This window comes from Scylla paramamosain, chromosome 43 (assembly GCF_035594125.1).
Source record: "Scylla paramamosain isolate STU-SP2022 chromosome 43, ASM3559412v1, whole genome shotgun sequence".
Taxonomy (NCBI): Eukaryota; Metazoa; Arthropoda; class Malacostraca; order Decapoda; family Portunidae; genus Scylla; species Scylla paramamosain.
The window spans coordinates 4246402-4259683 of record NC_087193.1 but is presented as its reverse complement, the minus strand read 5'-3'; the positions used below and the strand labels follow the sequence as shown (position 1 = coordinate 4259683).

Sequence of the window (13282 nt, the reverse complement as noted above, 5' to 3'; positions counted from 1 at the left end):
ATCTTACCCACACATGTCCCCCTTGCTCTCTCTCTCTCTCTCTCTCTCTCTCTCTCTGTATCAAGGACAAAGAACAGAGCATCACATCTCACCCAAGCAGGTTTTTCTTTTCTTTCTCTCTCTCTCTCTCTCTCTCTCTCTCTCAACAAAAGGAAACCGAATAAATTTCATAGCAGATTTGCATTGCAGATTCACTACTACTACTACCACCACCACCACCACCACCACCACCACCACCACCACAGTAAATAATAATAATAAATGTAGGGATGCAAAGAATATGCCAAGTGGTTTTAATAAAATCTCAAGGACTTTTATGAAATTAATCTAGCCACACACATGTACACCCACACCCACACCCACACACACCCACACCCGCACAGTTACCTCACAAAACATAATAATTCTGCTTTTAAACACACACACACACACACACACACACACACACACACACACACACACACACACACACACGTCAAAAAAAAGCCACACATTTCAGGAAGAGGCTTAGAGAGAGAGAGAGAGAGAGAGAGAGAGAGAGAGAGAGAGAGAGAGAGAGGAGAGAGAGAGAGAGAGAGAGAGAGAGAGAGAGAGGAGAGAGAGAGAGAGAGAGAGAGAGAGAGAGAGGAGAGAGAGAGAGAGGAGAGAGGAGAGAGAGAGAGAGAGAGAGAGAGAGGGGATTAATGCAAGGCTTCTTAGGGTGTTGTGCATGCATTCTGTCTGTTCCGGCCACTGTCTGTGTCTATCCTTCTATTTTGAGTCTGTTCCCTGGTGGGTTGTGGTGCTGAAGCCTTGTGAGTGTTACTGGTGGTGGTGGTGGTGGGTGGTGTGTTAAGTTCTGCATCTGATCTATTTCTTTAGTTTTTTTTTTGTGTGTTTTTGTGTGTATATTTTTTCTTTGTGTGTGTGTGCGTGCGTGTGTGTGTGTGTGTGTGTGTGTGTTTGGGGAAGTTAAGCATGCACCATTTCCTTCATAAACTAACAAAACCCACCACACTATATGGATAAAAAAAAAAAACCTTGAAAACACCACACAACTCAACACTACACATAGAAAGGGCACTGCAACACACCACCACAACACCACACCACACCACAATGCACCACAAACTTCCACCACAAACCCCAAACATAGCTGACCACAGACCAAAAGGTGAGAGACACACACACACACACACACACACACACACACACACACACACACACACACACACACACACACACACACACACACACACACCACCACCGCCACCACCATAACTATCAATAACACCTTTCCTTGCCTTTGTCCTGCCTCTAAGTAATTACAAGAGGAAAGCCACAGAATACCTAATAATTTGATAATATTCACAGTTAATGACAAGGAAACCACAGTCTTTCTCTTCTAACCTTGACAGAACCACACCCACACACACACACACACACATTGTACCTTGTAATTATATATGTCACTTAAAAATTACCTTAAATTACACAAGGAATTATAATTTCTATACACATTAGCATAGTCTCTCTCTCTCTCTCTTATCTGAAAAATTTTCTTTCTCTTTTATTCAGGTCTCTCTCTCTCTCTTGCATTCTTAAACAAACTCCATTTCATTTTTCCTCTCTCATATTGAATTTCCAAACATTTCCATAAGCTTCTATAAAAAAAAAAGCTCTCTCTACTTCTCTAGTTGGGTTAGGTTGGACAGCAACCTCCCTTGTGTTCCCTAGAAAAAACAATATGTCCTTCTCTAGTTAGGTTAAGTTAGACACTTATCCTTTAATTTTTGATGACCACTTTTGACTTATTCGGGGACTGGCATCTCGGTGGGGCTTTTTTTTTTTTTTTTCATTATAATTTTGTTGCCCTTAGCCAGTGCCCCTCCTACATCAAAAAAAGACAGCAACTCCCTTGTGTTCCCTGGAAAAACAATACTCTGTTCTTCTCTAGTTAGGTTAGACAGCACCCTTCCTTGTATTCCCCAGTCCTACACTTACCTGGTGGCATGTGATGAGCAGGGCGGCCCACACGAAGGCACCAGCGATGGCCTGAGCTGCTGTGGTCTGGACGAAGGGCAGGTCATCGATGGGGATGTTGGTGGGACTCATGGTGCCTGGGGAGGTGAGGGGTGGCAGGCTGGTGGTGGAGGCATCGATCATGGTTGTGGGGATGGTCGTAGCTTCTGGGGGGTGGAGGAGTCCGCATCCCCACTTCCTGTGCTCATCTTGTGTGGTGCACCTGGCAGGGAGATATCAGGGTGTTTTAGGTGTGGTGAGGTGAGGTGAGGTGAGGTGAGGTGAGGTGAGGTGAGGTGAGGTTTGGTTTGGTATGGTTTCTTGGTATGGTATGGGGTTGGTATGGTTTGGGTTGGGTAGGATGGCTTTAGTTTTGTGAAGTGAAGTGATGAATACGTGGGTTTTGTTAAGTTTGGTAAAATGAAGATGGATTTGGTTAAGTAAGGTTAGATTAGGTGAAGGATTTGGTTAAGTTAGCTACAAGATAATTATTAAGAGTACACTCACAGCACTATTTCCTATTGTCTTCGGCTCCTTCCCTCTACAGTCTTGATAAGGCAATGTATCAACCAATGGGGACAACTATACACACCCACCAGGACTCTTACTAATGGGCTATGACAGGAAGAAAGCCAAGGCAATCTCTTAAAGGGACACCACCCAGCCACCCATCCACTACCCACCCCGCCCAGCCCTGCCACCAACCTTGACATTTCACAAAACATATCAGAAAGACATCAATGAACAATGCGCCAGGTGTGCACTATAATGACGCCTTGCTAACTGTACCTGACCTCTCACTTGTCACAGAGGTACAATCAGGGACAGATGTCATGTCACCTGCCACACACACACACACACATACACTCTGATCGCCTTTAAATCTATCAATTATTACGTTTTGGTATGTACGAGTTCTTTATCTATTTTTTTTGACTATCAGTAAAGAAGGTGACAGATGAGGATAACCAACAATAAAGTGAAAAATATTATGTATTAGTTTGCCAGGAAAAATCGTAACTCGGACTGCCAAAATGTGACGGGTGACATTGTGAATTCACCGTAACAAGTAAACAAGGAAAGAAACAGCGGTGATGATGCTTGACAACACATGATGGAGGCACAGAGGATGCGTTGTAGTGTTGCAGTGTTCCTAGAGATGACAAACGGCTGAAACACACATGAATTAGGAGTAATCAACAGATGAGTCACCTGTGATTAAGTGAGAGAGAGAGAGAGAGAGAGAGAGAGAGAGAGAGAGAGAGAGAGAGAGAGAGAGAGAGAGAGAGAGAGAGAGAGAGAGAGAGAGAGAGAGAGAGAGAGAGAGAGAGAGAAAATGGGATGTGTGTGTGTGTGTGTGTGTGTGTGTGTGTGTGTGTGTGTGTGTGTGTGTGTGTGTGTGTGTGTGTGTGTGTGTGTGTGTGTGTGTGTGTGTGTGTGTGTGTGTGTGTGTGTGTGTGTGTGTGTGTGTGTGTGTCAATAAGGCACTTGTTGGGACACCCTCTTGAGACACTTGAGGCTCCTCACCACAAATCCTCCTCCACCAGCATCAGTCCGGTCTTTTCAATTGGTTTGGTGTGCACAGCGGCAATAAAACACTGCCTCACATTGCTGTCAGGTCTGCTCCATCAGTACATTTGCTCTAAAAAAAAAGGTGTTTACCGCAAAATAACATGGTGAAGGATCAAAACCATACTTGCAGGAGCCCAACAAATAAGGATGTTAATTAGAATATGACAGTAAAATTTAATAAACGTAAACAAACTCGGTAGAATCCACATTTTTTTTAAACAGGAGCCACTTCAGTGAAATGTGTTAACTGAGAGAGCTACATCTAGAACTAAACATTTGAGTAACTGTGTCAATATCATTACTACTGCCATTATCTCTGTTATCATTACAATCATCATCGTAACTACCAAGGGCGAAACAATGAATGCCACTATTATCACTGCTATCATTAACATTATTAACTTCCACTGCTCTAGCAAGTCTTTGCAGAGCTATTATCATTATAACTTCCAAGAGCGACACAGGAAACACCACTATTATCATCACTATCATTACCATTATCACCGCAACTTACAAGAACAGCACAACGAACATGACTGCTCATCTTTTTCAGTGGCTAGAAGTGTCCCTGAATCTCTCACTAGGTGCTCTAATTGAACGCTGTCCTCTATTAATCTAGTGATCTAATCTCTATACAGATAAGAGATACTCATTTCAGCATGTGAAATAAATATGTATGGTAATGTTATATTGGTGTCGAACTAAATCTAATCTCTACGTAGCTAAAAAGTGTTATACAAGTGGGTCTTTCAGTTAAATATAAGGTATGTCAGTGGTTGGTGTTACTGTCTACTGAGCCATACCCAGTTTATTAACCATTTCACTCTTATGGACATCTTTGGGTAACATTTAAAACAGTACAGGGGTATATAGAATAAAAAAGAATAAGAGGGTCATTTTCTATTTCCAGGAGTATAATTTGCATGGGTATATAGAGAATAGAAAGAATAAGAAGCCCATTTTCTATTTCCAAGAGTATAATTTGCATGGGTATATAGAGAATAGAAAGAATATGAGCCCTATTTTCTATTTTCCAAGCTACAAACTAATTCATATACTGTAATACAAAAATGAGTCAAAAAATGCAAGGGATTATGGCAAAAAATGTCTAACACTGAAAGATTAAAGATAACACAATAGGTCTTAGAAGCTACTAATGAAACTTCCACACATCCAACTAATACAATTTCTATCTAGCCAAGACGTGTAATTTGACCCTTGAAGACAACACTAAGGCAAGCCAAGTCAGCCTGCTCCACATGGCCGTGAACTGCCATCGAAATCTAGTCTTTCAAAATAATGGTGAAGTGAAGCTAACACTGGAGGCTATTCATGTAACACAGCCAGGACTTCGATATGGGAACTTCGCCTTATCTCCCCTATCACTGGCATGACGCAGCGACAAGGTTGGCAGGATATAGGGACTGGATGTAGTGTGGGTGCTGTTTAGCTTTGTGTCGATGAAGTCTTTAAATAACTGAGGCCATTATGTGATTGCTGGTTGCTTGAATTTAATTACGGTACACTTTTGATGGTTTTGCCAGGTGATAACAGGTGGATTAGGGTCACCTTTTACCTGGTGTTATCAATTGTGTAATCAGTGTGGCAATACCAGTACTTCAGAAAAATTTCATGACAAGAGGATGATGGAACTCTGATAAAATAACATGGTTCTACTTTCCTTTGGTTATAACAGCAGTAAAATCATCTCCACTTGTGTGTTATCCTTGCTATACCCTCCCTGAGTTCCTCCTCCCACAGCTCCCCTCACAGGATGCAGGAGGTGATAATAATGGCAGGAAATGTGGTGCTGTCTTAATAACAATGAGATGGGATCTGAGCATGTGTTCAAGGAAAGAATCTGTCTGGTATTCAGGGAAGCAAGGCCACACACCCACAAATAACAATTTAGTATGTCAGAAATTTTGGCTCCAAATTCATTTCATTTTCACTTTTGAGTGGGAGTGTCACAGATGTATTTCTGTGAAAATTGTGAAACACTACAGCTCTGCCAGCCAACACTGGAGGCCTTGGGAGAGTGTTGTGTCTGGGTATTTATGCAGCTGCAGCAAAACTTGATGCCAGGAATATCAAATACTTTCTTGATGCTGAATCTGAGTGTCCTTTTTTTCATTTCAAGTATTTTTACAAGTAGAGTGAGTGAGTCAGGGATGGCGGCCCTGAATGTTACCTCAACCTGGCAAGTGTGCTCAATGCGGCTGTGTCCCGCACACCTCTGACACCTTGCAAGTGTGAAACACAGGTGCTCCTGAAGAGGGACTAGGGAAAAACTTGAATGGCATCACATCACGACACCCCGAGTCTTCCAATCAAACTCCTTGAGGGCGCTGAACAATCCGCTCTGCCGAGACAAGCGGGAGAAGCAGATCGTGGCAGCCTTGTCCTTGTGGGTGAGACAGATCTCATGCCCCTCAACAGTGAGCCTGACCCGAAGGTCTGACTGAGCCTCCTGGGGCCATCAAACAGCTCCACGCCCAGTGTCTTCCCAGCGCACCACAAGTCTGTGCCTGCAGTGCTCCGGAGCCGAGGGTTCCAAGGAAGCAGCGAGGCCTTGTGGAGCCACCACTGCACAAGGGTGACAGTCCTGATCTGTCGCCTGCAGATGCACCCATGCTGTGGCTGTGGGAGTCCCTTCAGAGTCGCAGACCACTATAGTCCACAGCCAAAATACACCATTATTATAGGCAGCCTACTTAAAGGATACAGGACACAGACCCTAGGACTAGAAAGTCACGGCAGCAGCCCTGAGGCCTTCCAGGGGTGTAGGCTCCTCACTGGTAAGGCTGACTGACGCCTCACATAATAACTCCTACATGGAAAAGCCCAGCCACTGCATTGTCCCTAACCGCACTAATGCCCAATGACCATAATTAACACACACACACACACACACACACACACACACACACACACACACACACACACACCGTTAGTAAAAGACACGCATGCTGAATGAAGGACAAAAAACTAAATAAGGCAATCAGGATGAATCTGAGGTGGCACTGATGACACAAAACTGCATTTGTTCCGCATGTCTGTCCTTGGCTACCAATGTTACTGTGTGGAGGTGGTAGGTGGATGTAGCAAGTGGATAGTGGATACCTGGCATGATCTGAGTGGTGTGAGGCAGTGCGGGAGTGAAATGGGAAAAATTACCAATGTTGGGCATACCAGATGGAAGGGGGGGAAAATGGAGACGGGGAAACAGATAATGAATGATGATAAAATAAGCACAGCAATGAAGAGAGGAGAGGGAACACAAATGACGAAAAAAGGGGCAAATGGTGAACAAAAGACGCATTGGTTCTAGATAACAGATGGAAAGAGAGAGAGGGAGAGGTCACCACAACACACCTTATTTCGCTATCCTCGCACACTATACTCAGGGGTCCAGGTGTGGGAGTGGCACATAGCACATCACAACGCACGCACGCACTGTAAGATCCTCGGTAACTCGCGACAGGAGGGTAATATTGGGTAAAATTTGCGGCACACAACAACACGTACACCTCTCAATGGCGATGTTTTCAGCACTGCCTCGCGCATGCGTGCTGGCACCTCCCTGCCTGGCCCCGACATTGTGCCGACTTGATTTTACGCATAACTCCTGTTTGGAGAGGTCTATAATAACAAAAGAATACATATATAAGAACGTGATAAGAGCTTTAAAATTCAATATATCTGTAAGTCATTGTTTATGTTTAATATGTGCTTAGTTAAAATATCTTTCCTTGTCAATTATTTTTTTTTTCTAATTAGAAGTCTCTATTGAATGTAGAAAATATAAGATATGTAATATATTCTTTGCTTTTTGTGACAATTTGCGGTTATTGTTTGTAGGCTTAATTAAGGAGAATGACGGGATTATATGTAACAATGGATTTAAGCATCATTAGTATAAAAAAAATGTTTTCAAATATTATGCTTAAATGAGATTTAACGGAATTAAAAACAAAGTTACAACTACAATACTGAATATTCTACCTAAAATAACACATATATGTGATGAAGATACTATAAAGTTTAATGCATCGTCAGCAAGAGGGAGTTGATATAAACGCAAATCCTGCGACCATTAATAGACTGCAATAGACTCCTGCATTCAAATAAATGTAATTTACTTCAAAACAATAATTTATGTAACATTACACATCATTTATGTTATATTGTCATAAGGATGATCACACGGATATATACACGGAAGTTGACAGGAGCTCGTTATAAACATCCGACGTTCTCCCGGGATGAGTTAAATAAAGGCAAACAAAAATTTACTTGATAACACACATAACATATGTTTATTTAATCATAATTTTGATTAAAAGGATTATACACACATCATGTGATCGCAGGTCCATTGCAAACATGATATCAGTACAATATGGCAGCGAGACCCACCACCCACCTGTGCCATATTATATAATGGGCAACAAGGTGAACGACTACCCAAGTAACGGACTGATATGTAACACTGAGGACAGCGGGGCGGATCCTGCGGTGGCAAAAAGACACGAGGATGAAGCTCAATGCAAATGATTACATTTGTGGGAGAAAATGTTACTTAGCTTCAAGAAAAGACAAAAAAAAGTTCCGTTCTATATATCTGTTTATGTATCTGGTCTCAAGCAAACGTTGTAGCAAAACTTTTAATTGGAAAGTAAACCATAGAGAAAAGGAGGATTCGAAATGACGTTACGAATTTGAAACCAACGCGCTATTGGTCCGCTTTTGTCCCTACACCCCTTAAACTCAAAACATTACCAGCTAAGCACTGAAAGTATAGAAAAACGCTATTGCTTCCAGGCCGCCCGACATATCTGACCATAAAAAGACTGCGATAGTGGTGTCGTGCCATACCACCAGGATTAAGATGGCAAATCATATAAACAAATCAGATCATACAGTGTTTTTCAACTTGGGTGGACTTCGTGAGAGGTGGAAAGCTGACTTTGGGGTGGGCATATGAGTGGACGAGATCATGTCCACATATACATATACGTACTGCACGCACGCCCACACTTAAATCATCCAGAGAGAGAGAAAGAGAGAGAGAGAGAGAGAGAGAGAGAGAGAGAGAGAGAGAGAGAGAGAGAGAGAGAGAGAGAGAGAGAGAGAGAGAGACCCCGTTCATTCATTCCTCCTTCCTTCTTCCTCTTCCTCCTCCACTCGTTATTTTTTCCTTCTCTTCCTCCTCCTCCCCCTATTCCTCATTTCCTCCTCCTCCTCCTACTCATACTGCTACAATTATTACCATTACCACCCCCTCTCCACCTCTATTCCTCCTTCCCGTCTTCTTCCATTCCTCATTTCTTCCTCCTCCTACTACTGCAACAGTCTACACATCTTATTCTGGACAACACCTTGAAATATCTGAAAAATGCTAGAAATTGAGAAAAATATTGACGAACAGAAACGGAGAGAGAGGAGGGAAGGTCCTCATGCTTTTACCATGGGGGGCTTTGAACGGGGCTGCAACATGCACGTTAGTTAAGGAGTATTTAGGGGGTCACTTGTCTATTTTCTAAATTAATTCTGGCTTTTCTTCACGTTTGAGTCTGGAAACACAAGGAGGTTTAACTAGATATTGATGTACAGGCAGGGAGGGAGGAAGGAAAAACGTTCGTCTCGGCCCTTATATTTACGTACGGCAATTCATTTTGAAACTCGCGCGAAGAAAGACGCCCAGGGTGTACTGCACTATATATTCTGACCTGCCATATACTTCAACTAACACACCGAACATTGACCGTGAGAGACTGGAATGGAGGGATGTCCCGGGAATCGGTACCCTGATGACGTCACTGATGACGTCACGCTTTAATTTACGTACGTTAATCCATTTTGAAATTGACCCCTCGAAAAAACGGAGCTAAAGCGGAATGCCTTACATATTCTGACTTGACATATACTTTAATAAATATCTGGAATATAAAAACATTTCCAGCCTGAACAATAATAGAGAAAAATTCAAAATACAATCTATAATTTTTATGAACGGTGCTACAAAAAACTAATAATATCGACATAGAAAACACAGCCAGACTAGATTATGTTACTTATTCTAAAAACAAAAATCGTTATTTTCTAGATAAATAAAGAAAACACAGATTTTTCGTCGTATAAAGAATTTTTTTTTTCTAATCTAGCAACGGATTTATTCTAAGTTTGAAAATACGAATGGTTACACTAGATTTTATTAGATATTATTACTTGGGATACATTTCTTATATTTTTTAAGTCTTAAATCAAACACCAATACAACCCTAGGCTTAGAAAAAAGAAAAAAAGGAATTTATAAAATGACGAAAGTGTTATTTTAACCTGGGAAAAAACAACCGCTAGACAAGATTTTATTATGCACTATAACTTGTTATACTTTTCTATTAATAAATTAAATATCAAAACAATGCAAACTCCACTAATAAGTAAAAATAAAATGATGATATAGAGCCGAAGTAGTTTTTTTACGCACCTCTCCTCTGTACCTCTTCCACCCCCTCTCCCCTCCCCACTCTTCCTCTTGCCTCCACCTCCACCTCCTCCACCTACTCCTACACAGCGAGCCTTTAAATCACCTGGAAACACCTGCAAAAGCCTCGGAATTACACTAGATATGTGACGAGAAATTGTTACCGTAGCCGGGGAGGGACGGGGCTGGGGTCCGAGGAGCTTGGAGGGGATCGGCGGGGCTGGGCTGGTCAGGGCGCCAAGGATACCGTGGTGTGGTGATGTGTGGTGGTGTTGTGTGGTATGGTATTGTATGGTGTGGTGTCAACACTACACTCCCACAAGCTTAACTGCCCTGTGTGTGTGTGTGTGTGTGGCGCCGATCAGGGACGAGTCGCAAAACTTTATAATTGATATTTAACTCTTAAACTGCTACTTGGTGTGTGTGTGTGTGTGTGTGTGTGTGTGTGTGTGTGTGTGTGTGTGTGTGTAAGATAACCTGTGTATACAGATCAGAACTTCATCAAAATGTTTGTTCGTTTGTCTGCTTGTGATCTCTCTCTCTCTCTCTCTCTCTCTCTCTCTCTCTCTCTCTCTCTCTGATATAATATTATACAACAGAGTTAATTTGTAATTGATGTGAATACTGTAAATTGTAATCACTAATGGAATAAATCGATAAAAGACACTTGAATGTATAAGAATCAAACTTCACATAATTAAGAAGACAAAATGCGAAAAACATAGAGATAAGAACACAGCTGCAGGAAGCCACCAGACCTACACGTGACAGTCCTTGTATAAATTCTGCCTTCTTATACCCACCTATCATTCACATCTACAAACTTGTCAAAACTTTTTATTTGTTTATTTACTTTTGACTCGACAAATGACCCCCTAAATGCTCCTTAACTAACGTGCATGTTGCAGCCCCGTTCAAAGCCCCCCATGGTAAAAGCATGAGGACCTTCCCTCCTCTCTCTCCGTTTCTGTTCGTCAATATTTTTCTCAATTTCTAGCATTTTTCAGATATTTCAAGGTGTTCTCCAGAATAAGATGTGTAGACTGTTGCAGTAGTAGGAGGAGGAAGAAATGAGGAATGGAAGAAGACGGGAAGGAGGAATAGAGGTGGAGAGGGGTGGTAATGGTAATAATTGTAGCAGTATGAGTAGGAGGAGGAGGAGGAAATGAGGAATAGGGGGAGGAGGAGGAAGAGAAGGAAAAAATAACGAGTGGAGGAGGAAGAGGAAGAAGGAAGGAGGAATGAATGAACGGGGTCTCTCTCTCTCTCTCTCTCTCTCTCTCTCTGATATAATATTATACAATAGTGTTAATTTGTAATTGATATGAATAATATATACTGTAAATTATAATCACTAATGGAATAAGTCTATATAAGACACCTGAATATATGAAAATCAAACTTCACATAATTAAGAAGACAAAATGCGAAAAACATAGAGATAAGAACACAGCTGCAGGAAGCCACCAGACCTACACGTGACAGTCCTTGTATAAATTCTGCCTTCTTATACCCAGCTATCATTCACATCTACAAATTTGTCAAAACTTTTTATTTGTTTATTTACTTTTGACTCGACAATAACAACCTGATGAGAGAGAGAGAGAGAGAGAGAGAGAGAGAGAGAGAGAGAGAGAGAGAGAGAGAGAGAGAGAGAGAGAGAATTTGGTTCGTCTATACTATATTAGTTACCGCTGAATGTTATCATTTTCTCTCAACTAGAAAGTATTTAAAGTCTTGGGTAGCTTAAGTATATTAAATGAAAATAGAAATATCGATGTATTTATCATCTTGAAAATGATGAAAAAGTAGTTTTGTGGATAAATAAAGAAAAGTAAAAAATAACTGATAATCTAGCGTTTATCTTAAATTATTTACACTTTTATCGAATAAGTTAGAGAAGTTTTATTATCTATTTGTCTATTTTAGCTTTTATACTCTTATTAAATTAAAACATTCTGCTGCTCTGACATACAAACTCAATTACTATTATTATTATTTCCAAATAGTGACTGCATGATGGTACGTAATGCCTTAAAACAAATATTTATGTTACTATATATAAGTAACTCAGATTGTGACAGTTTTCTATGATCTTGTAGAAAACCAGAAGTATACAGCGGAAACTTTTATAATCTAGATGAGAAAGAGAGAGAGAGAGAGAGAGAGAGAGAGAGAGAGAGAGAGAGAGAGAGAGAGAGAGAGAGAGAGAGAGAGAGAGAGAGAGAGAGAGAGAGAGAGAGAGAGAGAGAGAGAGAGAGAGAGAGAGAGACCCCGTTCATCCATTGCTCTTTCCTTCCTCCTCCTCCTCCTCCTCCACTCGTTATTTTTTCCTTCTCTTCCTCCTCCTCCCCCTATTCTTCATTTCCTCCTCCTCTTACTCCTACTGCTACAATTATTACCATTACCACCCCTCTCCATCTCTATTCCTCCTTCCTCCTCCCCGTCTTCTTCCATTCCTCATTTCTTCCTCCTCCTCCTCCTACTACTACAACAGTCTACACATCTTATTCTGGAGAACACCTGGAAATATCTGGAAAACGCTAGAAATTGAGGAAAATATTGACGAACAGACACGGAGAGAGAGGAGGGAAGGTCCTGATGCTTTTACCATGGGGGGGCTTTGAACGGGGCTGCAACATGCACGTTAGTTAAGAAGAATTTTGGGGGTCATTTGTCTATTTTCTAAATTAATTCTGGCTTTTCTTCACGTTTGAGTCTGGAAACACAAGGAGGTTTAACTAGATATTGATGTACAGGCAGGGAGGGAGGAAGGAAAAACGTTCGTCTCGGCCCTTATATTTACGTACGGCAATTCATTTTGAAACTCGCGCGAAGAAAGACGCCCAGGGTGTACTGCACTATATATTCTGACCTGCCATATACTTCAACTAACACACCGAACATTGACGGTGAGAGACTGGAATGGAGGGATGTCCCGGGAATCGGTACCCTGATGACGTCACTGATGACATCACACTTTAATTTACATACGTTAATCCATTTTGAAATTGACCCCTCGAAAAAACGGAACTAAGGCGGAATGTCTTATATATTCTGACTTGACATATACTTTAATAAATATCTGGAATATAAAAACATTTCCAGCCTGAATAATAATAATAGAGAAAAATCCAAAATACAATCTATAATTTTTATGAACGGTGCTACAAAAAAACTAATAATATCGACATAGAAAACACAGCCAGACTAGATTAT

The 13282-nt window shown here is 41.3% G+C and overlaps 1 protein-coding gene across 5 annotated transcripts in view; it reads right to left on the bottom strand.

Moving 5' to 3' along the window:
• Window positions 1–7148, bottom strand: part of LOC135093533 (transmembrane protein 184B-like) — a 44741-nt gene extending 37593 nt beyond the window's left edge. For 2 of the 5 annotated variants that reach the window (XM_063992856.1, XM_063992859.1), the window contains exons 1-2: window positions 6949–7148; window positions 1984–2224 (exon numbers count right to left, since the gene is read on the bottom strand). In XM_063992856.1, the coding sequence (XP_063848926.1) occupies window positions 1984–2145 (162 nt within the window). In that variant the 5' untranslated portion in view covers window positions 2146–2224; window positions 6949–7148. Of the gene's footprint in view, window positions 1–1983; window positions 2225–3528; window positions 3661–6948 lie in introns of those variants that run through there. The other 3 variants (XM_063992857.1, XM_063992855.1, XM_063992858.1) reach the window with 3 other exon arrangements.
• Between the last annotated feature and the right edge of the window lie 6134 nt (window positions 7149–13282).